The sequence below is a fragment of the Hyperoodon ampullatus genome (assembly GCF_949752795.1).
Source record: "Hyperoodon ampullatus genome assembly, chromosome: 4".
NCBI classification, from domain to species: Eukaryota; Metazoa; Chordata; class Mammalia; order Artiodactyla; family Ziphiidae; genus Hyperoodon; species Hyperoodon ampullatus.
This window is the reverse complement of record NC_136917.1, coordinates 175,619,020-175,646,965: the sequence shown is the minus strand read 5'-3', so window position 1 is coordinate 175,646,965 and position 27,946 is coordinate 175,619,020. Positions and strand designations below refer to the sequence as shown.

The 27,946-nt window shown below is 62.8% G+C and overlaps 1 protein-coding gene across 1 annotated transcript; it reads left to right on the top strand.

Moving 5' to 3' along the window:
- The first annotated feature begins 567 nt into the window (after nt 1–567).
- Nucleotides 568–27,881, top strand: NKD2 (NKD inhibitor of WNT signaling pathway 2). Its single transcript, XM_079703360.1, has 10 exons — nt 568–693; nt 783–818; nt 1,152–1,249; nt 22,424–22,484; nt 23,694–23,821; nt 24,167–24,262; nt 24,976–25,123; nt 25,553–25,637; nt 26,125–26,252; nt 26,426–27,881. Exons 1-10 carry the CDS (start codon nt 669–671, stop codon nt 26,989–26,991), a joined length of 1,371 nt encoding a protein of 456 aa, XP_079559486.1. The 5' UTR covers nt 568–668; the 3' UTR covers nt 26,992–27,881.
- The last annotated feature ends 65 nt before the right edge of the window (nt 27,882–27,946 follow it).

Sequence of the window (27,946 nt, the reverse complement as noted above, 5' to 3'; positions counted from 1 at the left end):
CGCAGTTGGCTTTTCCCAGAGACCCCCTCCTCTACCTCCTGTCCCTCCAAAGGACCCTCCCCAGGGGCCTCCTGTCCACTCGGATCCCCCCACCGTCTCTTCAAGACCCAGGCTACCACCAGACAGGGAAGCCGGTTGCCTCTAAAGTCGCGGGTGGTGCCCCAGGGTCCTCTCCTGCAAGTGGAAGGGCCTCTCGGGCGCCTCTAGAATGGGGGGTGCGGGGACACGGGGTGAAAGGTAGGTGGGGTGGGGAGCTGTCCCCCAAAGGGCCCGCGCAGAACCGCGGGGTCCACTGCACCCTCGACACCCTAAGAGGCCGCCTGCCCCGGGTCCTCGTCGCCGGCTGGCGCCACCCGCCTACGCCCCTGGTTTGGCTCCGCCCCAGCGGGAGGCGGGCGGGAGTCCCGGGGGCCGGTGCGCTGCGGGCGGCGGCCGCGAGGGGCGCTGCGGGGGCCGCGGTTAAAGGCCGGGCACGGGGGCGCGCGCTCAGAGAGAGCCGCGCCGCAGCCGCCGCCACCGCCCGCCCCCGCTCCCCGCTGCTGACCGGAACCCGGTCGCCGGGTCCCTGCGGCCCCCGCGGACGCCCGACCCCGCCCCGGACCCCAGCCCGGCACCTGGGCTCGGCGCTGGGAGCGCGCGCGCGGGCGGGCGGGCGGGCCGGGGGCGACATGGGGAAATTCCAGTCCAAGCACGGTGAGATGCGGGGCGGCGGGCAGGCGGGCGGGCGGGCGCGCGCCGGCCACTCACTGTCCCTTCCCTCTCCCCGCGCCCTCCGGCCGCAGCCGCTGCAGCCTTCAAGCGGAGAGAGAGCCCCGAAGGTGAGCGTGCTGGGCGGCGGCCGGGGCGCGCGACTGCCACCGGGGCTGGGACCCGAGCACAGAGCGCGACGCGCTTTCTGCCGTCGAGGCCTGCGGGCGGGAGGGGGGCGGCGGCGGGGAACCTTGCCTTGGGGCCTCCGGGAGCGCACAGATTTCCCCGCCCCAGACCGCGACCCCGGCCCCCCGCCGGATCCCCGCGCCCCAGGCCGCGCGGCGAGGGGTGGGCGCCCCGGGCGGCGGGGCATCGTCCAGGCGCAGCTCCCGCGGGCTTACCGAGCGTCTCCTTCCCTCCTCGGTGCCCCGTTTCCCGCGCGTCTGCTCACGGGGCCAAAGGGGACAGCTTCGTGGTGTCTGCGTACCTGGGTGGCCGCAGAGGCACGGAGGAGGCGGAGCGGCGGGGCTGCGTGGAGCACGGCCCAAGGGACAAGCAGGTAGGCGTGGTGGGCCCGGCGGCCCCGCCGGGGCCAGGGGACCTGAGTAGCAAAGTTGTGCCCTCTGACCCGGACCCAGGACCCCAGGACAGAGAAGGCGAGGGCCCCGATGGCCCAGCGAGAGTGACTCGGGCCGGGCCAGACGGCCCCTCCCTCTGGGGGAGGGGGGATGTGGTGCGAGGCCTCACTCTCCCAGGCTGGAGCAGTGGGGGCAGGGCCGGGGAATGACCTGCTCTAGGATCAGTGTTCCGCTCAGCAGTGGTGGCCAGAGTTAAAGGCCACCGTGCCGCCCATCTGCCGTGTGGGTGACCGCAGGCCTGCGGGGATGCTCACGGGAAAGCCAGGCTTCAGAGGACAACCAGGGCCACCTGGGCTGCAGGTGCTGTCAGGGGCTGCAGGGGTCCCACTCAGGACCCAGCGCCCCTGAGAGTGGATTTGGAAGGTGTTCCATCCAGGCCTGGGGCACCAGAGGGGCCTTGGGCAAACCAGACTGCACACGTTCGCCAGGGAGGAGAAGGAGGCCGGTGGATGGTCTCGGGCGTCAGTGTGGACGGGAGTTGGGTAGGTGGCCGTGCCGGATGACTGAGACCCCCTCCTCGACCACTGCTTGCCTCCCTCAGCATCCCCTGCGGACAGAGTGCAGCAGCTCACGGGCACGTCAGCTCTCCTTTTGGAAAGACACTTTTCTGGCCAGTTGATAAATGAAAAGTTCTGAGTGTATTTGTAAACACTTGTGTGGCCTCGTCCTGTGAAGGGACCCAGATACGCCCTGAGATCAAACACACTAGAGTTACGATTCCTGCTTTCTGGGAGTGAAATTTTAATCCCATACCTGTGAAGGTAGGAACTCCATTTTACAGTATTTGCTGGGCACGTCGTAAGAAGGTTGCATGGACATGTGCTCCTGGGTACCAGGGGGCCGCCCCAGCTGGTCTCTGTCCCTCCTTTGGGCTGATTTTGTTTGCCTGGGCAGGTGGTTGTTGATAACGGGATGGTGTTTCCTTCCCGCTTGGTCCTCCTGTGTGTAGGGGGCGGCAGGTAATCCAGAGCGGTCAAGGGCATGTCCACCACCTAACCCTGTCCTGCCAGCCACCCGTCTGGGGGCATTCTCCTGGGCGTGGACACCGTGGGCCTTGGAGCTCTCGGGCAGGGCCGTCGTTAGCTCAGGACGTGGACAATACAGCACAGCAGGTCCCACACGCAGGCGGTGTTCGTCCCGGGCTGCGGGCTACGGAGATGGAAAACAAAATGCTTCCGCTGTGGCCGCGGGTTATAGTGCCAGGTTATGATGGTTTTTAGGCCAGTGGATTCCATGCTCTCGGGACGTTCTTGAAAGAACAGTGTGGGGTTTGGCTTGGGTTGTCCCCTTGTTATTTTGTTCTCAGCTGTGGTCTGAATGTTTGTGTCCCCCCCAAAATTCATGTGGTGAAACCTAACCCCCCGTGTGATAGATTCAGAGGATGGCCTTTTGGGAGGTGATTAGGTCCTGGGGGCAGAGTCCTCACGATGGGATCAGTGCCCATATGAGAGCCCCAGAGCACCACGCGGCGTTACAGGCAGAAGGCCAAGTCTGCCGGCCCCTCGGTCTTGGATGTCCAGCCTCCAGGACTGTGAGCAATGAATTTCTGTTGTTTATAAGCCACTGGTCTGTGGTGTGTTGTCGCCGCAGCCTGAATGTACTGCCACAGCCTCATTTCATGACACCACGACGTAGGAAGAAAAAAATCTCAGAATAAGGGATGGGCCTTTAAATGTAATACATTTGGTCTTTTCTCGCCTTTTCCCATCTTTCCTCATTTGGCCACGGGGCTGTGAGCCATGCTGGGAGTTCAGACCCCCTGGCCCAGGGGCTCAGGTGTCTCGCTGCCACACCACTGACCCCCCTCGCCGGGCACCTCCACTCCTGCCTCTGCCCGGAAGTTGCTCTGTCGGGGGATATTGGGGTGTCAGGTCCTACGTTCCTCCTGTTTCCTGTCGTTCCCCTTGTGTGGTGTCCAGAGCCCCGTCACCGTCCCTGCCCTCCCAGGCGATGTCCCAAGGAAGGCCAGCCTGACTGTGCATTGCCCCCAGAACACCTGACTGGGGTCAGCGAGGGGACACGTCCTCCTTTTCTGAAGGCCGCCCTCCCGTGCTTCCACGCAGGTCAATCCTGGTGCGCCGTGTTGCCACAAGAACTGTCCCAAATGACCTCGTGGAAATTAAGTGCATGTCCACCACCTAACTCTCACCTGCCCTCACTCACCATCCCCCCCCAAAAAATAAAGGAAATGAGGTTGATTTTGCCCACTAATTAGTGAGCCATGCTGGCCTCTGGTGCCCACTTAGTGCATGTCTAGTAAGGTCTCTGGCAACTATTAGTGTTTCGGGCAGGTAGACGCCCGCTTCACGATCTAGGGTGGTGGTCCTCCTCGTTGATTCTGAGAGATGCTGCCTCGCTTCATTGCCAAGGGCCCCCAGGGGCCTGGGGTTGTGCAGGTGCCGGCCGGTGACGCGGGACATTGGCAAGAGCGGCACAGGATGCAGCAGGGGGTGACTGAGGCTGCACGTGTGTTACGGTCAAGAGAAGAGACGGCGCTCACAGCGTCAGCGCTTGACCGTGCTGTTCCAAAGGTGGGGCTGGCGGAGGCCAGGGCGAGGCCCTGTGGGGATACGGCTGCCCCTCCCGGGCACGCGCTCACTCGCCATCTGCCCGTCTGATTTCTCCATGCTCCCTGCGGGGCGGGAAGAGTCCAGAAGACAAGAATCATCACTAACAACTGAAACTTTGTTGTGACTCAAACACAGATTTCTATTGAGTAAGCCCAAGAAAGGGAATTCCAGAGGCTCCAGAGGCGTGGAAGGCGCCCCGTGGCTTCTGGATGCCCCCCGTCCCCCGCCCCCATCCCCAGTCACCGTGGAGCTGTGGTGTGTGGTGTAAACCACACGTTACCAGGCTGTGTCCTGTCCTGTGGATGCCAGGGCTCCTCCTCAGCTGTCGGGCCGCAGCCACGTGGAAGGTGTGGCCTGGGTGGACAGGTGGTGGCGCTGTAGCCACCGTGCAGCTCCACGGGCTGACCCCTGGTCTTCCATGACCCGTGCTCTGGGGACGCGTGATCTGTGGAGTCCTGGCCTGTGTGGGGCGTCTGGGCACCACTCCAGGACCAGCCATGGGGCCTTGGCTTTCTCTCGGGCCCACTGTGCACCCAGGGCCCTGTTTCTGCCCTTGGATGTGGCCTGGCCGTGTGTGAGGCCAGCACAGGTGCGCACACAAGCCTGGGAGCTCCTCTGGATTTGGGGGCACCAACCACAGGCCTGAGGGCCCAGACCTCACAGATCGGCAGGGAATCCCCTCAAGGTCGGGCGGTGTCAGTGTCCCTCACCCCGCCCAAGCTTCCAGAACTGCAGATGGCCTCCCTGGACCCCGCTTGGCCTACGGATGAGCCAGGTGGCCCTGACTGATCCACCTCTGGGGAGCCGCTGGGCTGGGGACCCTGGAACCACAAGGCTGCTTTGTGGGAAATGCCTGGAGGGGGCGGGGGAGATTGGGCGGCCTGAGGACCCCGGGAGGGAGCCAGCTGCTCTGAGTGTGTCCAGGGGTGAGTGGCTAACGTTTGCCTCTTCCTCACCTGGAAACCTGGGTGGGTGCTGTCAGCAGGCGGGCCTCCCGGTGGGGAAGAGGAGCCACCGTGCCCACCTGGCTGTCCCCGGGGTTGGGGGGTGCAGGAGGTTGGGGTCGTTTGTGGGCCTGCAGCCAATGGCATCTGACGACCAGTAGGCGCTGAGGGCACACAGACGGGCCAGACGCCATGCACATGGCACCCGCCCCAACCAGGTGCCCAGGGAGGGCATGAGGGCAGAGCATGTGCCTGCCTCGTACGTGCTCTGGCATCCTCACGTGGGTGGCAAGGACTCTGGGATGTGGACCCGGCGAGGCTGCGGCTGGCGCCCCGACCTCAGGGCCCAAGTGGTGGACGGTGTTAGCCGTGGCAGGGCCAGAGGCGGGCAGAGGCTGATCCCCAGGGCAGGACAGTGGTGGACGTAGACACCGCACTTGGGATGCTGGTCTCTTGAGAAGCCCCCAGCTTCAGTGGGAGACGTGGCATTTGCCTGCCTTCCCTGGGGACACGTTGGCACGTGAGATTGACCCACCACTCTCACGTGTGCCCTTGGGGGCAGCCCCAGAGAAGCCCCATGTGCAGACCAGGGATGGTGCTCGGACGGAGGGCGGGGAAGTTCACGGAGCACCCCTGCTCGGGGACACTGTTTTGAGAGGAGGGGCCTGCAGGACGGCAGGGGGTCTGGAGCAGCCCAGTTGGCTGCTGGGTGAGCGGAAACATCAACTTTGCAGGAGTAAAAGCAGAGACCTGCCGTCACCCTGCTCTCCTCAGGACGTGACTGGCCACCGTGGGAGAACGTGGTGCCACATCCAAGCAGCACCTGTTCCTTATCTCGCCTTCATTTTCCTTTGTGGAAAAGTAGTTAAATGAATGACTTAAAGGGGTTTTGTTGAAGTCTTGCTTGTTATCTTTTCTTTAAAAATCCATGCCAGTTTGCAGTCTTCAGAAATCAGCCCTCAGCCCTGGTGGCTGTCTGGCCAAACTGCCAGCTTTTAAAGGGGGTGTGAGCACAGACCCAGATGCAGTGGTAAACCCAGAGTGTCGGTGTGGCCCCGGCCCCTGACCCAGCAATGCCGCGTGACCAACTCAGAGCCCTGGTAAGGAGTGAGCCAGGTCCTTACAGCCTCGACACTGTGGGGTTCGAGGTGAGCTCAGGGCCATGAGCATCAGCGAGTAGATTCTGTCCTGGGCACTGAGACCTGCCGTGCACACATGACTCCTGGCCTCTGGAGTGATCTTCCTGGACACTGTGACCCCGCCGTGTGACCCCGCCGTGTGTGCCGGAACAGACTGATCTCTCATTTGAGCCACAAAGTGACCAACAAGATCTGTATTTTAGTTTCATCTCCCTTGTTGGCAGCACCTGGTTCTTCTTCAGCCGCCGTCACCTGGGCGGCCAGAGCTTGACCAGAGCTTGCTGGCAGGGCAGCACGGCCATGGCTGAGCCAGTCCGCAGACCCTCCCTGGGTGGGAGGAGGAGGACGGTGCTGCCCTTCCCCTCTGACCTGCCTCTCCAGGGGTCAGGAGTTAGGTCACGGGTCCCCATTCCCCGGGCCGTGGAACCGGGCCGCACAGCAGGTGGTGAGCGGCGGGCGAGCCAGCGAAGCTTCACCTCTTGCTCCCCGTCTCTCCCCGTGGCTCCCCGTCGCTCCCCGTGGCTCGCACTACCGCCTGAGCCATCCCCCACCCCCGTCCACGGAAAAATTGTCTTCCACCCCACCAGCCCCTGATGCCAAACAGGTTGGGGACCTCTGGGTTAGGCCGTCTCTTCCTCTGGAGGTGAGACATCAAGGCCACCCGTGTCCCCTGTTCTCACTCCCGCCATATGGCCAGGGGGCAGCCAGACAGGCAGCCCCAGCAAGGTTGTCAAAGAAATATTGCCCATAGGTAACGACCTGGAGCCCCGTGACGTGGCCCTTTTGAAATGTGGGCGGCTCCCCCCACCCCCCAAAGCCTTCCTCTATCCCGTTGTTCACGGGACGCAGCCTACGTGGTGACCTCATTGCCACCCAGACCCCACTCTGGGCCTGGTGCTGCCGCCTGTCACTTGCCCTCAAGTCTCTGGGCCACAGCCTGTGCTCCGTGGCTCGGAGGCCACATGCCTCTGCTCCGTGGCTCGGAGGCCACATGCCTCTGCTTGGGTCCTACGAGGAGAGGTGAAGCGAGGGACATGCGGAGAGCGGGATGGGAGCGGTGCTGGTGCCGCGGGGCCGGCCTCCGCTCTCACTCCCCACAGAGGCGGCGGTGGATGGCGGCCCACCCGTGGTCAGTAAGCGTGACGGGCCTGAGCTTCGTGGCTTTCACCCCAGGGCCCTGTGAGCTGTGCCCGCAGGTCAGCAGCCCCCTGAGAGACTGGGTGCTCCAGTCGGGCCTGGCAGGCGTGGGGTCGTGGTGGCCCCGTCCTCTCCTTCTCCCTGAACAGGGGAGGCCTGGGGCTGCCGTCCCCAGTTCCCGGTCCCCAGAGCGGAGGCTCGGCTTCGGAGCAGCGGTTTGGGCCCGACCAGGCACGGCCCATCTCCTGAGTTTGTCCTGCGCTGGGATTCAAGGGAAGCCGCCTGCTGGGTTGCTGCATGTCGCTGTCCCCGGGCCTCGGCCCCTCCTGGGCGTGAAGTGCAGCCTCTCCCAGGTTGACCCTGCATCAGACCGCCGCTGGGTTTGGAAGAAAAAGCCTGTGTCGAATGGAAGCCCTTGAGGAGGCTGCCGCGGCCGGAAGCAGGCCTGGCGTGCGGGTCACCGCAGGGCCGCCGGGTTGGTGACCAGCCCCCAGGAGCGCGCGGCGGGCCTGCTCTCTCCACGGGCCCCAGACGCCTGCTGCCCTTTGTACCCAGCAAGGTGCCTTCGGGACAGTTATGTGTGTGGAGCGAGGCGCTGACCGCATTGCAGCAGGAACCCTGGCTGCTGGGAGAGGCGGGGGGTGCCCGGCCCTCACAGGGAGAGGTGGCCTCGGCCATGGGCCGAGTATGGGTTTCCTGGGGCAGCCATAGCAAAGCCCCGCGGACAGACGCACAGGCGGACGGACGGGGCGGCCTAAACGACGGACTGCTTGTCTCCGTCCCGGAGGTGGAGGGTCCAGGCGTCCACAGGCCACTTCCCACCAGGGCCGCGCTGCCCTGCCTGCAGGCACCGCCCCTCCCGTGTCCTCGCAGGGTCACCCCCTGAGACGGGGCGGTCTCTTCATCAGGACACAGGCTGTGGGATCAGCGTCCGCCCCGGTGACCTCATCTTACCAGAGGGCCTCTGCGGCGACCCCACCCCTGCACACCGTCACCTTCTCAGGAATTGGGGTGCGGTGCGGCCCTAATGGGCTGTGAGGCTTTCTTCGGCTCAGGACCGGCTCTGTGCCCTGCATGTCCACCCTCCACGTGCACCCCGTGCAGGCCCCGCCACTGCTCTGACGGCCGACACTCGGCCAGCTTTCTGGGCTCTGCCGTCCCAACCAGGCCGGCGGCTTGAGTCCCTGTGCTGGTGCATCTCCGGGGCGGGGTCTCCTAGTGACAGAGGCCCGAGGGGGACCTGGGCCTCGCACAGGGGAGGCTCCCGTGGCCACGCTGACCAAACGCTTATTTGCCCCCGTGCGGCGGCCGCCTTTGCACCCCAGCTGGGAGCTGCATGGGCGTTGCTGCTCCGGGCCAGGGTTCCCTGCTGCCCCGGGTCCCCCTGGAAGGGCTTCTGGGGAAGTGGGGTCTGGGGGAGGGGACCGCGTGCCTGCCGTTCTGGTTCCTGCCTCCAGAGCTGAGGTCTGTAATCCTCCGGTTGTTGTGCTTGGAAGAGGGTGGATATTTCTGCGCTGGTTCCACGGCCTCCCTTTGACAGCGCTTGTAAAAGAGCCGCCTCTGTTCTGTGGAGAAGAAACCCTTGAAACGCACCTCCCTCTCTGAGCACTAATTTCCTTTCCCTGCAACCAGAAGGCAAAGAATCTCTAGGAGGGCCGGGCCCTGGGGTGTCTCACAGCCCACGGGTCTAAGCCTTGCCCGTGGGGGTCTGTCTCCAGCTCCTGGTCTCACCCCCTCCACTCTCTTCTCCCCCCACCCCTTCTCTTCTCCCCCTCCCCCCCTCCTTTGGGCTGTAGGAGGTTGGCGACCCTATCCAGAGGCCAGTGGACCCTGACATCCTGGGGCACGTTGCATCCTTCTGGCCTGAGGGCCATCTGCCCCTCAGATCTTTCTCCCCGAGGAGGACGGAGCCGTCCCTGCCTGGGGGGTTTGCAGATGCCCCCCTGTACACCCTAAACCCACGACGTGCCGGCCCACTGCCCTGGGGTCCCTGGATCCTCAGGTGAGGGTTGGGCGGACCCCAGGCTGTGGTCAGCAGGCACTGGGGCATCTGACTGTGGATCTTTCCAGAGTTCTAGGTCTTTGATGGCTAAAAGCACACATTGGGGATGCCTTAAAGTTAAATATTTTAAAATAGTTATATAAAAGAGCAGCCTTGGGCTCCCTTCGTTGGTCTCCTGGGGTGGCCGTGACAAAGTGCCACCAACTGGCCGGCCTAAAATGACAGACGTTTGCCCTCTCACCGTTCTAGAGGTCAGAACTCTGACACTGAGCTGTCCCAGGGCTGCGCTCCCTCTGGAGGCCCTGCGGGGGGTCCTCCCTGCCTCTTCCAGTTTCTGGGGGCTCCAGGCCCGTGAGAATGTAGTCTAACGCTGCGGATTTCCACGTGGGCGCGAAAGGGATTCCGGCACTTCCTTTCCGCGAGCTGGTCGGGAAGAGGCCCTGCCCCTCGTGGCCCGCAGGCCCGTCCTGGGCACCTGGTTTCTGTGTCGAGGGCTCGCAGCCTGCGGCCTCCCCTCCTCGGCACGCGCCCCTCCGTGGCCCCTCTGGCCCTTTGGCAGCTACAGGTCAGACGTCTCTGTTGGCCTCTGCCCGGCCCGGGAGCACCTGTCCGGCTGCCGCTGGGACGTCCGCTCCCCACAGCCTGGACAGAACTCCTCATGTACCCCTGGGCCTGCGTCCACAGCCTGGCCTGCTTGGGACAGCCCTGTGGTCCCCGGGCCCTCAGTCTCTGGCACCCCCGTCGCTCAGCAGATCTGCCAGCCCCCCGGTTGGCCTGGAGTCGAGAACTGCCCATGTGGGCCGCCTGCTGGGCCTCTGTGCCGGCCAACTGTCCACACGCGGCCAGGTAGGCACGTCCCTCCGCCCAGAGCCGCCTGCTGCCCCTTGGAGCCTGTGCTGACCGACTCCTGCCTGCCTCCCAGCCACCCCCGTGTCCGGTCTGCCTGGTTTCACGTGTTGCTCCGGCCCCTGGGATTTTTGCTCACTCCTTGGCCTGGGCCCTGCCGTGGACGTCTGGCCCGTCCAGGGGGCCTCAGGCTGCCTACCAGGACTGTCCGCCTTGCCTGTTTCAGAGCCCTGCCCTTCTCCCTGCCCGACTGAGTCATCTTCCCGACACTGGCCAGCAGAGCTGGGTCACTGAGGTCCCAAGGGTCCTGGGCTGGGGAAGCCCCACTGGGGGGCCAGAGTCCAGCTGGCGACCTCTGTGACCTCGGCCGATCACCACGTCTCCACCTGTGGGTGGGGGTGGGATTTGGGTGCTCCCAACCGGGGCTGGATGTGGTCTGTATCCATGCTGCCCACAGCGGTCACTGCTGGCCACGCTGATGCCCAGAGTGTGGCGAGTGACAGGGGAGCCGGATTTCTAACGTGGTTTCATTCATAAATTTAAATGTAAGTAGCCACATGTAGCTGTGGCTGCCACGTGGACAGCACAGCTCCAGAAAGCTCCATTTGATGTCTGCTAAGCCCCGGGGCCCCTCCCCCTGCAGCTGCAGTTTGGAAAGTGCAGAGCCCCAGTGAGCTTGGCGGGTCTCATGTATTTCAAGGAACTGTCAACGGCCAGTGTCCGCAGGCATAGGCAAATCCCTGCTCATTTTGAACATGCTGGAGGTTTGGGTTTTAAAATTGGCCGGAATCCTTTTAGATGCAAGAAAGCAAAGCAGGTCATTAGCACCAGGGGCTCAGTAGTTTTTGTTTGGTGAGCATGTAACGCACGTAAACGTACAAACACGCAAATAGGGGAGAGGACCGTTGGAGACACACACCTCGGCTCGGGAAGGAGGATACACTTACGTTCAGGAGCGTTGAGTCCCCTGCGCCCCTCGCTGGGGCCCTGGGAAGGAGAAGGCCATCCTGGGTGGTCCCGGGTCCAGATGATACACCGCGGTCTGCTGCTAGCCCACAGAACCCTCTCCTCAAAGGGGTGTCAGCAGAGCAGCAGAAGCTGCGAGGAATCCGTCTCACACCACAAATTAAATTGGCGGGGACGCTGCCGAGGGCCCTGCTTTATAATTCACGGTGGAGCTGCCGCAGGGCCCACGGGAGGGAACACGGGCGGGCGTGGCCGTGCAGCCGATCGTCTGTGTCACGACTCTTCCCACACCCTCGTGTAAACGTACCCACGAAGTCAGAGGTGCTGGAGTTCGTGGGTGAGGAAGGAGGACAGTGCAAGGATACCTTGGAAGAGAAAGTCTGGCATCCAGACTCCACCGGCATCAGCGTCCACGGCTATCAGGTACACGGAGCCCTCCCGGGCTGCCCGGGCAGCAGGCCGAGGACGGCAGGCTCAGGGCTCCTTCATGGGACAGTGCACCCTGCGTCTGCAGCTGGTGTTCGGGTTTTTCTGAGTCACATGGAGATCCCAGGTGATGGTAAAGGGCGAGCAGAGGGTGCTGGGGTGTCTGTATGGTGGGGACACCTCCTCCAGGGGGACTGCAGTGCCCTGGGATGGAGGACCCCATGCCCACCCGTGAGCCCGGGACACCCGCTCCTCCTTTGAGGCTTCTTGAGGAAAACCTGGAGAAGGGCTGTGAGGCAAGAGCGGGTCTCCTGCACTCGGGGTTCTTCCCATGCTCCCCAGAGTTTCCCTAACCACGCGGCTGCCCTGGGCCTGGCGTCGCTTCTGAGACAAGATCATCGTTTAACAAAGACGCTTTTCAAGGGAAGAAATGCAGATGGTCAACAGGCCCAGGAAAAGGGACTCAAGAGCGCTAATCATCAGGGAAATGCAGATCAAAACCACAAGACGTCACCTCCCACCTGTCAGGATGGCCATCATCAAAAAGACAGGAGATAACAAGTGTTGACGAGGGAGTGGAGAAAAGGGAGCCCTCGTGCACTGCTGCTGGGAATGAAAATCGGTGCAGCCCCTGTGAACAGTACGGGGATTCCTCAGGAAGTTAAAAATAGAACTACCACAGGATCCAGCAATCCCACTCCTGGGTATGTATCCAAAGAAAGCAAAAACACTAACTCAGAAAGATAATATATGCAGCCCACGTTCACTGCAGCACTGTGCACGATAGCCAGGACACGAAGCCACCTAAATGTCCGCTGATGGGTGAATGGATAAAGAAGATGAGGTGTGTATATACAATGGAATATTACTCAGCAATAAAGAAGAAAACCTTGCCCAAAACATGGACGGACCTTGAGAGCGTTATGCTAAGTGAAGTAAGTCAGGCAGAGGAAGACGAACGCCATATGATCTCTCTCGTACGAGGACCAGAAATATGCAAATATGTGTATAAACCAAACTCACATATACAGAGACAAGAGCTCTGATTGCCGGGGCTGGGGGTGAGGGTGGGAGGAATGGTTGAAGGAGGGCAAGAGGGTTAGACAAGGCAAGTGCAGGTCTCTTCAAAACACTTTCTGTCTTTCACGGGTGGGGTCTCAACTCCGTTGCTTGAAGGGTGGGTTTTGGTTCCTTTGTGTAGAATTGGGGAGGGGGCGCTGGGCTCCGTCGGCTCTGTCGCACGGGGGCAGGAAGCAGCCTCAGAGCCACGAGGAGGTGTTTCCACCTGACACCACACAGGTGCTGCCAAAGAGAGGAAAACCCTGATTACTCTCCTCAGAGAGCTCGGCCCTCGGGCTCCGGAGCCGTGACCAAGTATAAGCCTTTACCAGTCTGTTTATCTCTGCTGTGGGCACTGGCATCACTTGTGGACACGTGGGGCCTTCTAAACTAAAAACACAAGTGCATGGGGTTCTTTTCCACTTTGGAGTTGATCTTCCTTTGAAATAGGAGACACGAGGCTTTAATATGAATGAAAGAGAACGAAAAGTCCAGTGGTTTTTCCAGAGGAAGAAGTCGTCAAATAGAGGAAGATGAATCTGGGTCTGCAGCTCAAACCCAGTGGCGTTAAACGTCTGAATGGGAGCGGTGAAGGGCACGGTGGTTCAGGCATGTGGGGGATGAGGGTCTTGTTGGTATTTTGCGTGTTGTGACCTCTGCGGCCAGGAAGCTTGGAGGGCAACAGTAGGCGCTGGAAGGATGATTGCCCGCGATCTTCCGTGTTTTGTGAAGTTACTCGTTGTTAGCTCTGAAGACGGAAACAGGAGCAGGCACGACCGGGAGAAAATTCGGTCTGCAGATCTGTCGCAAAATGATTTAGTGTTAAACAAAAAACAGAATTCCAGGGTGTGAGAATTGAAAACACTGAAGACGTTTTTGGCATATTTTATGGCCACTTCTCAATTATCTGGGGTAGAGATTATGTGTGTGGGTGTGTGGGGGCATGTGTGTGCCTGCATATATATATATGTGGAGGTACGTGTGCATGTATGTGTGTACACGCACATGTATATGTTTTCATGCATATGTATATGTGTACGTGCACATGTATACGTGTGTATACATATGCAGGGTGTGTGTGTGTGTAGGGATATATGTATGTGTATATGTATATATATATATATATATATATATATATATATATATATATATATATATATATATAGCTTCTCACTGACCCTCCTCTTATTATGCTTTCCTTGCACATATCTTAGGGTGGAGTTATTTCCCCAGCAGGTGGCCTGGGTGCCCCTACCTCCCCCCTGTAACTTATTCACAGCCGTGGGCTGTGGGCCAGCTCCTGGGCTGAGTCCCCCGTGGTGCATGTTTTCAGGCTTTCCTGCCACACGCGTGCCAGCCATTCTCTGGTGGGGTAAGGTGACGTCACCCAGGAAGCAGGTTACAGCCTGTGCTGGCACGTGAGGTCTGTAGGCATTTATTTTAGGAGACCCTTTGATCCTCAACCGACTGAGTTTCTAGACCTTAAGTTCCAAATTTGGTTATTACCCAGCCTGGTTAAACGGCGCTAACGCAGGGGCACCGATGGGCAAATCTAGAAATGCCGCTTGGCTCTTGAAGTGTGGTTGTAACTTGGAAAGCAAGACGCTGAAGGCCTCTGTGGTTGTGGGCAAGCCCCGCACCGCCCCTCCCCCGAGGCCTCGCTGTCCTTAACTTTCGCTTTGAAATCAGGAGCTCACAGCCACAGCCTCCGTGGCCCCTCGAGTGTAGACCCTCCATGGCGTCGCCGCCCTTGAGTAGGAATTACTAGGCCCCAGAGCTGCGTCGTCACATCTGAAACTGTTGCGCCGCTGAAGCTGAGACGCCCACCGCCTGGCGTTTCCAGACAGATGCGCTGGCCCGGCGCCTTCCAGCCAGTTCTGCCCAGGCTGCCTCGGTCTCCCTTGCGGGTGTTTCTGAGATGTGTGCCCACCAGGCCTTCAGGCAGCGGCGTGGGCAGACCCCCTCTGCCCTCTGTTCTCTCCCGCCTGAGGCCACTGTCCCCCCTCCTCCTGCTGTCCCCCCCGGCCTCCTTTGCCGTCCACTCTGCTGCACCCCTGACCTTTGACTCTGGGGCGTCTCCACCCACAGTGCCCCAGCCCTTGGGGTTTCTTGAGCCCTGCCTTTGCCTCCTCCCGCATGGCCCGGTTCTGTCCAGTGCATGGTGCGCCCAGGCCTCCCCACCTCTCACCCCACACCAACCCCACCACGTCCGGCGTCCTGACTGCCCCGAGCAGGAGCCCAGCTTCCTCTCCGGTCCCCCCACTTGGCCCAAGGCGCCTTGCCTAGATGTCACGTCACCCCTGCCCCTTACCCAGCCCCAGGTTCCTCCCAAACTGCCCCGAAGTAGCCTTGGTCACCTTGGTCACTGAAGTAGCACAAGCCCACTGGGCACGTCCCCTGTCCCCGGCCCCGCTCCGCGGCCTCCTCCCTGAGCCCCGCGAGCCCCTGGCTGCCTGTGACGCTCGCTCCGGCCCCGCATCTCCACCCTCTGCCACGACCAGGTCCCCATCCTGGTCCCCAGCGGGCCGCCCAGCACCCGGGGCTGCCGTTTGAAGGATTAACCAGGGGTGGACCTGCCGTCCCGGGTGGGTGCGGCTGTCCTCGTGGCTTCTGGGGAGCCAGTTCCCCGGCAGTGCTGACCGCAGAGCCAAAATCAGTGTGGTTCTGACGGCCCCTTCCAGCCGTCCCCAGGGCCCTCCCACGTGCCGCTTCAGAGCTACCTGCTTCACCTGCCCACAGCGTCACCTGCCCAGGGTGGGGTGGGGAGGCCAGGCTCTGTCTCTGATGATCAGAAACCCTGCTGGACTGATCAACATCCCACGAAGGCCGACAGCCCACGCCGGGGGGCTGGTGTGAGCCGGGGCCGGGGTGGAGAGCCCGTGGGGCAGCCAGATGCTGTGGCTAGAGAGGTGCTCTGTGTCCCCGGGGGAGGTTCGCTGGGGTGATGGGCACGGCAGGAGCGATCCGTCTGGTTTCCGAACGGGCGGGAACGCGTGGTGGACAGCAGCTTCGGGATAGTACCTGTGGCCCTGGGCGTGGGCCCCGCAGGCCCCGGACCCCAAGCGTCCTCCTGGCATTGAGGCCACCGTCTCCTGAGGGAGCTGGGGAGCACCGAGGCTCTGTTCTACCAGGAGCCGTGCGCTCTGGAGGGCGACCCCGGCTGGCCTGCTAGGTCCTCCTCCTCCCCGCAGCCCTCCCGCTGCTCCCCCAGGGGAGCCCCTCCCCCTCCCCCTCTTCCTTCCCCTCCCCCATGTCCCCTCCTCTTTCTGACTTCCTGTGTTCTTTACTCCCCCTGCTTGGACTCCCATCCACACTGGGTCCCCCTCCTACCCCCACCTGCAGACATCTCATCTCGGGACTCCGGAAGTCACCCAGTCCAGGCTCTCAGAAGCGGCCTTGAACTTACATCCCGTGGGGCTGTATTTCCAGACCCCAAGATGCTCTATGGGCTTTAGCTCCTGAGCTGCAAGGGGGCTGCAAACTCCTCTGAGTGGGTCACCCCATACTTTTACTGTTCCAAGATCAGCAGTGGGACCAGGGCAGTTCCTGGGGGTGGTGCGTGCAGCCTGGCTCTCCCAGGGGACCCTCTGGATTCTTGAGACAGCAGCGTGTCCTTGGATCCTCCACAGAGAGGAAATTGGACTCAACACACAGAGCTCGTTTTCCGTCCTCTGGGGAAAACTAGTTCTCAGAAACTCAGGCCCGGGGCCGCTCGGAGTCTAAGGAATCCACTGTGGGAGCAGACGCGGCTCCCAGTCTGTCCTCGCGGTTTGCACTGTGACCCTGGCTTTGGAGCAGAGCCGCGGTCTCCCCACCCCTGAGGCCGGAGGAGGGGCCCGGTCGCAGCTGGGTTTCTGGCCAGTGTGCTTCCCTGTCTGCCCCCCGTTTCAGGAGAAGACCCTGTGGCGAGCGTGTGCGTGGGCGGTCACTCTGCACCCCGGCCTCGTGTCACTGGGAGGAAAGCCGAGGCTGCGCCGTCGGCGGCTGGTTCAGGATTCTCAACCGCCTTTCGGCTTCCGGACGGTGCTGGGCGCATTCCCATCCCAGAGGCCACGACTGTTACCGTATATGGAAAACGGGTCTCTGCGGATGTCATTAAACGCAGGATCTAGAGATGAGAGATGGTCCTGGTGGCCCAAACTGCCACCAGCTGTATCTCTGTGAGAGGAAGGAGGGGGGCGGGGGCGCTGACCCAGAATGGAAGATGCACCCAGGAGACGCCGCGTGGCCACAGAGCGGAGGTTGGCGGGATGCAGCCATGAACCCAGAGATGCTGGGGCCCCCGGGAGCTGGGAGAGGCAGGAGGGACCCTCCCTGGGGCCTCCGGGGGAGCTCCCTGCCAGACCGTGGTTTCTGACTTCTGGCCCCAGAACTGGGAAAGGATACATTTCTTTGTTTTAAGCCACCCAGCTGGTGGCCATTTGTTACGGCCGCCCCAGGACCCTGACACACTGTCCTCCAGGCCCTGTGACCCTTGACACCTCCTGTTTGTTGAAGCCCAAATCCCGCAGACCCCTGCACTAAGCCCTGGTGAAGAATCTGGGTTGAATCAACCTGGATTTTTGAAGGAAACAGTGCAGGTTTATCTGTTTGGAAAAGGGGAGACGCCTGCCCTTCCTGGAGCAAAACAAGGTCTGAACTAACCCGAAGGGCTGCTGCCTGGAAGGGCCTTGAGTTTTCCCCCCCCCCGGCAGCATCGGCGGGGGGCGGTGGCGGAAGGCCGGGATGTGAGCCCCCGCCCGCCCCGAGGCTTGTCAGCTGCCGAGGACTCACCACAGACCCGCGGCCACGCCAGGACCCCGGGTGGACCCGGATTCAGGAACCAAGCAGCCTGGTGGACGCCGGGCACCCCTCACGGCCGTCTCTGCAGGGAAGCAGGTTCCCATGCAGGTGGGCGGCCACAAGAAGGGGTGGCCGGGCCAGAGTGGCTGGGGAGCTGGGCTGCAGGATCTACCAGGAGGTCCCCCTGGGGTCTCGAGTTTGCAGCGGACTGTGAGGTCCTTCCAGGATGCCCAGCGTGTTTGTCAAGAGCAGTTTCTAACCAGACCCTTTAACAGGCCGACGAGGAAGCAGGTTCATAAAGGCCATCTTTTCACATGCTCCGCCCGGTTCCCGGCTCCATGGGAAGAGCAGAAACTCCGGCCGCACCGTTTCCGTCGGGGATCTTCCCGGGAGTCGGGGGGCGGTGAGCCTCCGCTCCGTCAAGAGTGTGGGGTTTCCAAGGACAACGGGCGGCCCCGAAAACCCGGGAACATGTTTCCTAAGGTCGCAGAGGCACTGAATTTTGAAGGAATATGTGAATGTTGACATTTGGAAAGCGGCCGCTGTTCGGGAGGTGATCGTTTACGTCACCAAAGGTTCCTCCTTTTCAATCACCCAGACGTCGCCACATCCACGTGGCCTTAAACGGGGGCCCATCTCCTGCCCCTCAACCAGGCTCGCACGAGGGGTGGACGGCCCAGCATCGACAGCTCTGGTGGATGGAGGGGGCACCCTGGCCGTGGGAATGTGCGGCTAGACCTCTTGGCTTTTTCATGGGAGGCCAGGGTCTGAGCTTTTAGGCGGTATGTCCCAACACCTCTGTGCCTGTAGGCCTCACCTGGGCAGATGGGCCGTCGTGGGCCTTTCAGCAGGACCTGGCCAGGCCAAGGGCCGCTTGCTGGGAAGGACCAGGAATTCAGTTCTGTGCCGTGGCTCATGGAGCAGACGTCCTCGGGAGTCTGAGCTCAGGACAGAGGCATAGCAGGGTACGTGGCCTCTGGGGGCCGTGGCCCATGGGCCTGGTGGGCTCCCCCGAGAGCCCCTGCGGGTGGGAGGGGCACGGATGGGACCATGGGGACCCTGCAGCGAAGGCCGCGGCCACCTGACGTTGACATCCAAAGAAGGACGGAGGATAAAGCATCAGGATGTGTGGGCCCTGGTGCCGTCCCAGGGGGCCAGCAGAGCGCCTGGCGAGAGGAGGGCCCGGCGGATGCCGAGAGTGGACGCAGATGCTGCGGGAGCGAGGGGGGAGCCGCCCCTGCCGGGCGCCCCAGGGGGTCGGCAGGAGCTCAGGCCCCACGTGGATCGAAGAGCATCGTGATCTCGCAGGCCCTGCTGGCTGATACTGGAGTCCCGGGGCTGCATGGGGATGGAGCCCGTCACCAGGAGAGTCAGGAGGTGGTTGGTGCCGAGGACCACGTGGTCAGGCGGGGAAGCGGGAAGGTGGGGGCCAGAGCGGAAAGCGAGGTGAGGTTGGAGGGTTCTGTATGCAGGAGGCCGGGGCTCCTCTGCGGGGGCAAAGGGGAGCGAGGTTGATGCTGGGGAGGGTCTGCAGCGGGGCTCAGAGCAAGGGCGGTGCCCGCCAGCATGGGAGGGGCATCCCAGGAGGGGTGGGGCTGGACCGCCCTGGGGAAGGTGCTGCGGCGGAAGCGGGGCCCTTGAGCGGGGCCATCAGAAATGGGGCGTGTGTTTGCACCCCGGTCGTGCTTGAGGGCCCCGGTTTTCGGGCCACTTAGGAGGTCGCCCTGCGGGGAGTGGCCGCACATCTGGTCAGCAGCCCTGTGGGAGGTTTTATATGTTGCAATTAAAGCTCTTGGCCCTTCTACTGAGCCAAAGCAGTGAAGATTAAAGGGCATTTATGTGTAACCAGGACGGATTTGAAATCACCAGCCACAGGGAGAAGCACGGGTACCTTCCCTGAAGTGCTCTTTCTGTCCCTTGATTGCTCTGCATCACGGAGGTGGTTGTTGACTCAGATCTTAAACGCTGCGTGTTCTCACGTTGGGGTGTACGTGGATGACCAGTGTTTCAAATGTTCTGAGCGTCCAGCTACGTTAGGGAAGGAGGTCACGACGGGCTGTCGTATCCGTTGCTGATCAGGTACCGTCCTGGCCCGCTGTGTCCTTACTGTGTTTGCGATTGTAGGGGAACATCTCAGGGTCCAGCCAAGGGTCTGTGCAGACCATTTCTGTCTTGACCCTCCCCCAGCCCAAAGCATTTATCATCTTGTCTGTAACCAACACAATACGCCAAAAGCAAGTGCTCAAATTATTTTAAAACAAAAAAATGGGATGAAGTTTTGAACTTGCAACTGTTTTAAGCTCACACGTAGAGGACTTGGGTGGGTCTTGTTTTTCCTTTGACCTCTCAGCCGAGCCAGGCGAGCGATGTGGAAACCCTGGCTTCCTGCCTGTCGCTCTGGCTCCTGGTGGCCGAGGCCTCCGGGCCAGCCGCTCTAGCAGCCGTGGGGCCCCGGCCCTTTCCCAGAAGTGGGTCTCGGGGCCTCAGCTGTTCCACCCCGAGACTGGCTCTTCTAGCAAGAAACGCTGTGCTGTACTGCCAGCTGACCTGCAAGCCTCCGGCACCTGGTCCGGGAGCTCCCGCTGCTCCCCGCAGATGCCTGGGACCTCGGCTTCATGGCTTATTTTGATTTTACAGAGAAAAATTTAACCAGAAATCAGGTTTTTAGAAAAAGTGACTGGAAGTTATCGTAATGTCCACCCGAGAGAGAGCTCAGCCCTGTCTTTGGGTGGGAGAGGACCTTGAGAGCCTGGGCACTGCGTGGGCAGGGCGTTCACAGGACCCCAGGGACGCTTGGAGCTAGGCGAAGCGGGTGCTTTCGATGCCAGCAGGCTGGGTGGCGGAGGGGGTGACGTCTTAATAATGGGTGTCTTTATTTTTTATTAAAACAAGTTCACTGCCCACCTGGCGTGCTGAGAGTACTGTGGGCCCCCAGCACAGCCTTGTTCTGAAGGGTGTGACGTGGAGGGGGTTAGGGTAGGGGGTTAGGAGAGAGGAAGACGCTAGGGGCACCTGTAGGGGCTCTGGAGACAGACGGCAGGGGTCCCCCTCCTTCCTGGGCCCAGCGACACCGGCTCCACCCCGCATCGTCCTCGAGGCTCCGTCTGGGCAGCGATGGTCCCTGCACCGTCCGGGTGCTCCTGTGGCGCCCACGGCCGTCAGAGCCCCAGGCCAGGTTCCCTGACGTCACGTGCGCAGGGGCCCCCAGCACAGCCGGGATCTCACCCGGAGGAGCCCGCGCTGTCCCTCGGCCCCGCCCTGCCGCACCGCGTTCCTGGGGAGACCCCAAGGCCTGGGGGGGTTCCCTTCCCCACGCAGAGCGGGACATCGGGGCCGGCCCTCACTGAACCCAGGGCAGCGTGTGCCCAGATCAGGAGGTGTGCGTTTGTCTTCTCGTTCCCATGGACCCAAGTATCTTAGGGTGTGTTTGTGGTTTGTGTTTGTCATCAAGGCCTTCTTCAAAGTAATTAGTTTGAAAATCTGGGTAAAAGCATTCTAAGTGTTTTTCGTGGTTCTTGTTTAGATTTGCTTGATCTCAGAAAGAACGAGCCAGAGACGCAGAGCTGTGTTTGAGGATGGCCTGTGTCCCCTCTCCTCCTGCCGACGGACACGGCCATCCCGAGGGCACTGGTGGGCCTGACGCGAGGGGCTGGGTCTGGCTGGTGGCATCAGGCCCCTAGATGAGGAGCCTGGGAGCAGGGACCAGTGTCCCAGCCACGTGGGCCGAGCCAGCACAGGGCCTTCTGCTGTTCCGGTGGTGACCGGGGCACCTCGGGCTGGCAGAGGCTCTTGCAGTCACCGGCCAGGGCAAGGATGCTGCCAGGCTGCCCCCGCGGGGCGCAGGCGCTTGTGCTCCTCAGACTGTGGCCCCATCTCCCTGCCACCCAGTTGGTCCTGCACGTGGTCCCTCCTGACTGGGCCTGATCAGCGCCCTCTGAGGCACCGGCATGGTGACAGTGCTTCCCACCCCAGTCCGTCTGCGTGACAAGGCGACAGGGGGACGATCGGACCCAACAATACCACCACGTGGAGATGACGTCAGGCCTGTTTGTGGACAGGTCGGGGCTGGTCCCCGGCCACTGCCCGCAGCCTGAGGGGCAGCGGTCGGAACCCTCCACCATCCCCTGTGGGACCCCGAGCTTGTGGGGTGTCAGGCGACCTGGCGGGGCAACCCCGCTGGGCCTCCTGCTGAGTTGACTCCAGCCTGGGCCTGAGCCCTTGGGAGAGATGAGGGGCCCCAAGTGACCTAGAGATGCTGCGTCAGGAGGTGTGATAGAGCCTTGGGGCCCAAGAGGGCCGTGTAGCCAAGCAGCCTGGGGGGCCGTGTCCACACACACATCTGAATGTTGCATCCTTGGCCGGGCTCTCAACAGCTCTGTGGCTTCGGAGTCGGAACGGAAATGTGGGGGACAGAGACGTCCGTCTGCCCAAGAGTCACCTGGGGCAATGCCCGGGTCCTGGGGGCGGCGCCACGTGACCCGCCACAGGGACACTGGATGGAGCCAGGATCCGAGGCAGCTTCCCTGGCCATGTCGCCCCTTCTCCCCGTCTCTGTGCTCTGACTTCTGTGGGCTGTCTCCACGGGCCACGTGAACTTCTGTTCTGTAGTTTCCTGGCTGAAGCACCCTTTGGATACGTTGGAAGTCTTGTCCCGTTTTTCCGTAACTGGTCTTGGGATCGGCCCTGGAAGCCGGGGAGCTCCTGTCTGTGCCCTCGGCCCGGCCGCCCTGGAGGAAGTGCCGTCCCCCTGCAGCCCCGGCCCCTGGGTTCGTGGGTGTTTCGGGGGCAGGTCACTCGGGTTCTTTCCCAGCTGTGACGGGAGATGCTGCGTGCGGGCCAGGGGGCAGAGGGCAGGCGGCTTCTCCTGTCCGCAGCCTAGGGTTCTGGTCTGTGCCCACCTCTTGCAGCAAAGGCCAGGCCGGAGCTTTGTTCTCACTGCGGCTGTGCCCTCGGGCAATGGCCATGTCCCTCGTGCGGGGCTCTTGTTGAAGCCCTGGCGCTCTCACAGGCGCCATGTCTCATCCTGGAGACGCTTCGCATGGAACCAGACAACATCCAGGGATGTGCGTGTGTTTTACTTTCAAAAATCTGAGGCTTAGTGAGTGTGGAGAGGTTGGTATTTCTAGACCAAGAACTCTTGACGCCCGAGGAGGTGGGGTGCGGTTCCGGCACCCGGAGCTCATGTTGGGGTGCACACCGTCTGCCCTGTCCTTTCTCCCTGCAGGGGCTGCCTGGCGGGGACCCCAAGGAAGGACCTTTCCGGGATGACCCGTGTCCCCTAGAGGGTAAGTCCTGCTCTCCAGACCTCACTGACGCCACACCGTACCCCAGGCACCTGCCCCCAGGACACCCTGGCTATGGGGACCACCCACGCCCCACGCTCCCCGACCTATCCCACCACACCCAGACCAGCCCTGGCTGGTCGCAGGTCCCCACCGGTGGCCGTTTGCAGGTGCAAGCCAGGTTCCCCGGCCTTAAAAGCAAATTGTTCTGAGATGTGCTTAAAAACACATCTCACGTGGGCTCCTCCGTGGAGCAGACAACATGGACTCTGGTCTGGGGGTTGGAGAAGCAAAAGGCGAATCTCAGGGCCTCTGCCCGTCCACGTCCCTGGAGTCCCGCGAGCCCGTGGGCAGGAGGACAGGTTCCGCACACGGGCGTTTCGGTGAATCCACGGGTCACCTGTGGGTGTGATGCGCCGCATTAGTGTAAGGCTGTCCAAAACGGTCTGCGTGTGAAGCACGACCGCCTTAGTCACCATCGCACGTGTGCAGCTGCCGTGGAGTGGGTCCACCTGTGGAGTGTGACAGGTGACCACCAGGCTTGTCCGGGGGTCAGGTACCAGGTGAGTGTTCTCAGCATTACGTGGGCGGGAAGGCTGACCGGCAGGGCTGCCTTCGGAGGGGCTCCACGAGCCCTGGTCAGGAGCTCGGGCCCCGGGTGTCTCCTGGCAGCTGCGTGTCTCCCAGACATGCCCGGCTCCTGTCCTGGGGAGTAAGTGAGCCCGGAGACCAGAGAGCTCCTTGTCTGTCGGGCCCAGAGATCGGGGAGGGGACTGCCCGGCACATAGGCAGCCTCGCAGGCTCTGGAGTTGCGGGCTGTTGGGAAACTGGACCGTGTCGCTGGGGAGGGGAAGGCAGACAGTGAGTGCAGCAACCCTCCTAGAGGTCCCTCGGGCCGGGCCGCCTGCCTGTGGGCCTGCAGGGCAGCCCTCTCCCTGCCCCAGGCTTCGAAGCCACTGCAGCCAGGCAGGCAGAGGCAGGAGCGCGCGTCCGGCCACGGCTCACCCCGGGGAGGGCCGCCCTGGCGTCCGCTCAGGTCCCGTGATGCCGCGTGCTCCAGAAGCCCAGGCCCTCAGCTCAGACCCGGCTGGAGAGGTCACAGGCCCAGCAAGGACTCCGTGGCCCCGGGGCCACACCCTCTCCCCAGCCCTGCATCAGCCCCAGGGCCAGGCCAGGGGAGACGGGCCCGTCCCACCCCTCTCGTCCCTGCAGTGGCACTGCCGCCGGAGAAGGCCGAGGGCCGAGAGGGCCCAGGACAGCTCTTCGGCACAGAAGATGGAGAAAGAGCAGCGAACCGCGAGGGCCCCCGCGGGCCGGGCAGGCGGCGCCTGGACGTGGACGTAGGTCTTCGCCCTCAGGCGGCCAGGCGCCGGGGGAGGGGCGCGTACTGTGCTAACATGGGGTCCCTGCGCCCTGCAGCTCCCACGCAGCAGGCTCTGCTGGGTGGAGGTGTCGCCGTGCACTCGGCCAGAGCTGGCCAGTGTGGCCCCAAGTAATTCAAGGGACTTGCCCAGCACCAGTGCCAGCACCACGGAAATGATCCAGGAGTCAACTGTACAGACCTCTCACCTCCCCGGCCCGCCTGGCGGGGAGGGGTCCGTTTCCTGGAGGGCAGGGTGGGGGTCAGGGGCCCCGGTGCGAGGACGAGGATGACCCTGCCTGCCTGTCCCCGTGCACCCCTGCAGGCGCTCCAGTGTGACGTCTCGGTGGAGGAGGACAGCCGCCAGGAGTGGACGTTCACGCTCTACGGCTTCGACAACAGTGGCAAGGCCACCAGAGAGGTGACACGCTGTGTCTGCGTCACACGGTCCCTGGAAGGGCGCTGGCAGCAGACAGACGATGCCCGGGTCTCCACGATGGGGACGGGCTGAGCCCCCTCCAGGGTGGCAGGAGAGGCTGGCACCCTTCATAGGACAGGCTTGCGGGGGGCGGGAAGGGAGCCACCGCAGGACCCAGGTCACTGACAGAGCCGGCTGGCGTCCGCGTCCCCTCCTGCGCCCGGCTGCTGTCTGTGCGGTTCCTGGCAGAGCCCTGCACGCCTGTCTCTGCCCGGGCCAGCAGCCCCTCCCCTCCGCAGGGTGGTGAGGGCCCCAGGGGTGCCCCCGGCGCTCTGCTCTGCTGGCTTGTGCACCCAGGAGGGGCAAAGTGCCTCTTGAAAGGAAGCAGACACGTAGGATGACTAAAATAAGTGTGTTTGAGTTAAAAGCAAAATTTGATAGTTTATCTGATTGCTAAGTCTTTTGAACATAGATTCGGTTTGAAATTTAAAAGTTCGCAAAGATGTGATTCCAGCAGGGCTGCTGGCTCAGGTCGCGTGGTTCATTCACAGGAGTGAGGAAAGGCGTCTCAGATGAGCTGTCTCCTTTAGCTGGGCTCTGCTGGGATGCCGAGTGAATCAATCAGGCAGGCAGCCTGGAGGTGGCAGCAGGCTGTGTGGGTTGGGCGGTCCTCCCCCCGGTCTGCCTGTGTCCATGACGTCCACACCCGCCCTCAGGACATGTCCAGTCTGATGCACACCATCTACGAGGTTGTCGATGCCTCGGTCAACCACTCCTCGGGCAGCAGCAAGACGCTCCGAGTGAAGCTGACTGTCAGCCCTGAGCCCTCCAGCAAGAGGAAGGAAGGCCCCCCCGCCGGCCAGGGTGAGGGCCTGGGCTCCCGGGCTGCAGCAGCTCCCTGCTCAGGCGCCCTGAAGACCCTGCGCTAAATGTCAGCCCACCCCTCCTTGCAGGCAGGCTTTCTGCACCCCGTGCCCCCACACTGCATCTCCCCAGAGCTCCCACTCACCCTGCCGGGGGGTGTTAACTGTGTCTACTGTTCAGTGCCCCCATCACAGAAAAAATCTCTGTGGCTTCCTGAACGTGGAAAGCGGGGCCTGGCACCTGGCGAGGGCTCGGAGCTGTTTGTTCAGTGAAGGCATGAGTGCGTGGGTGCCTGAGCGAGTAAATGAGTGAGTGAGCGAGCGGGTGGGTGAGCGAGCGAGTGGCTGATTGAATGAGTGAACGAATGAGTGAACAAGTGGGTGAATGAACGAATGAATGAGTGACCGAGCGCCCACCCGCCTCTCTCAGGCCGGGAGCCCACGCGATGCAGGATGGAGGGGGAGCTCACCGAGGACCCCAGGGTGGCCGACAAGAGGCTGTCCACGTACATCAGGTGAGGGGCCGGCGTCCAGCTCTGGCCTCCTGAGGTGCGAGCAGCCCGGCCACACTCCTGCGTCCCACAGGCCTCAGGGGCTGTCCCCTCAGGGTGGCCCGCCAGGATGGGCACCTGGGCACAAAGGCCTGGATGCAGCCAGGGAGCCCCGGTCACTCCCTGACGTCAGGTGGGTGGCCGGCACTCGGGCTGGAGCTGGGCGCTTCCAGTGTTGTCTGAGAGGCCATGGGGCTTGAGGGCAGCGGGGGTTCAGCCTCCAGACCCTCAGCCCAGCTGCTCCCGTGCCCTACGGCTCCACTCACTGGGGCAGCAGCCGTGGAGCCCTAGCCGGAGTCCTAGGTGATGCAAAGACAGTGGAGGACACTGGGTGGGACCATGGTCCTGGGGTCCCCTCGGGCCCCTGTTTGTCCCAGCACCCACCCTTGCTGGGTGAGCGTGCTGCTCAGAGCATGAGAGAACAAACCCTCCCCCGGCCATGCTCTGCCAGGAGGCCCACCGCCGACCCCCACCCCTGCTCCGAGCGGGGGCTGTACTGCGTGGACGAGAACACGGAGCGGAGGAACCACTACCTGGACCTGGCGGGAATCGAGAACTACGCGTCTAAGTTCGGACCAGGTGGGTCCTGGAGACCGGGCCCCTGGCGCCAGGCCTGAGGGTCCCGGGTCCCTGCGGCAACCCCAGCTGGGGCCCCGAGTCCCAGAGTGGCCCATTCAGGTGTGCGGGCGGGACCGGGCCCGGGTGGGATGTCCCAGGCCCTGCAACGGGTCTCACGGGTGCCGTGTCTGCAGGGTCCCCCCCGGCGCAGGCCAGGCAGGAGCCCCCAGCCAGGGCCACGCACCCGCAGGGCCGGTCCCGCTCCCAGGAGTCGGATGCGCACACCGTGCACCATCGCCGCTGCCTGGGGCTGGCGGAGCCCGCTCTGCTGGCCGCCGAGCCCGCGCCCCGGGCTCTGGACCTGCCGCCCCGGCCGAAGGGGCCAGAGAGGCCGTTTCTGAGGTCCCCGCAGGGCTCGGGGCGGCCACCTGGGGCCCCCAGCGGGGGCAGGCCCGGGAGAGCCTTCAGCTTCCACCCGCCGGCCCCCCAACCCCAGGCCCCGCCCCAGGACGGTCACCATGTCCCGCAGTCCCTGCCTCCACCCTACGGCCACAGGCGGTGCCGGCAGAGGGGCCGGGAGGGCCACTCGCCGCTCAAGGCCACACCAGGCCAGCCCGCGGCGCTGGAGCACGAGGCGGTGCGGGAGCTGCCACCCGCGCTGCTGGGCGAGGCCTACGCGGTGCCGGCGGTCCAGCGCCACGAGCATCACCACCACCACGAACACCACCACCACCACCACCACCACCACCACCCGGCCTAGCGGCCCCGATGGCACTGGGGACCCACACGGAGGAGCCTCCTCCCTCCTCGGCGAGGAGGTGTCGCACACCAGCGGCATCCCCATCCCGAGCTTTCTGTGTCATCCATAAACACGTTCGTACGCTTAGACGCCTGCACCTGCTTCTGTCACGATGCCAAAGCAAGGCCCGCGGGGTCGAAGGGACCCTGCTCGGACGGCCTTGGCGTGTTTTCCTCTTGGAGCCCCACTGTGGGTGCTTCTCCTGTGTGGCAGGGGGTGCGAGACTTGTCACTGGCCCCGGGTGGCCGGGGGCTTTGTGGCTCCCATGGCTCATCCATCCTGAACCCGGGAGGGGCGGCTCGGGGCAGTCGCTGCTCGGGGCCACGTGTGCGGTGGTGAGTTCCAGTGTGCGAGGCCGGCACGGATCACAGGGGAGGAGGCTGGCCACGCGGGGGCCAGGGAAGCGGCTGGAGTCCAGAAAGGCGGAGGTGAAAGCCAAGAGGAGGGGCGGCCAGGCAGGGCCACAGGCGGTGCCACCAGCATCCTAAGAGAGAGGTGGCCAGCGGGGCCAGGCAAGTGTGGGCGCCCCCGAGACCCACACACGGACAGCTGGACAGGAGGCGGGCATAAATCATTGAGTGCCGGACACAGCTTCAGCTTTGGAAAAGCGCGATTCCCTTTGGGAGGCTGGGAAGAGGGCTGCAGGCAAGCAGGAAGTCTGGGTGTCCTGGAACCTCGGCCCGCGGATCCCCCTGAGGCAGGACATGCCGCTGCTCCGTCTGAGATGAGCAACGTGAATTTGTGCAGCTGGTTTTGTATTTACCTCCTTGGCACTGTTTTTAAGGATAAAGCAAATTGGTGGTTGACCTGTGATTTATTCCCCAGTCATAATAAAAATACGTGCATTTTGTAACACATCACACCTTGTTTTAAAGTGGGTTTTCAGTCGAATCGGTCTGTCGCCCTACACCAGCGT

What these genes read in the sequence shown, in the direction of transcription:
- NKD2 (XM_079703360.1), top strand. Translation starts at nt 669, where the DNA reads ATGGGGAAATTCCAGTCCAAGCACG. An exon ending in GCGGAGAGAGAGCCCCGAAG is followed by an intron (nt 819 to 1,151) that starts GTGAGCGTGCTG and finishes ACGGGGCCAAAG; the next exon opens with GGGACAGCTTCGTGGTGTCT. An exon ending in CGCGTCTAAGTTCGGACCAG is followed by an intron (nt 26,253 to 26,425) that starts GTGGGTCCTGGA and finishes CCGTGTCTGCAG; the next exon opens with GGTCCCCCCCGGCGCAGGCC.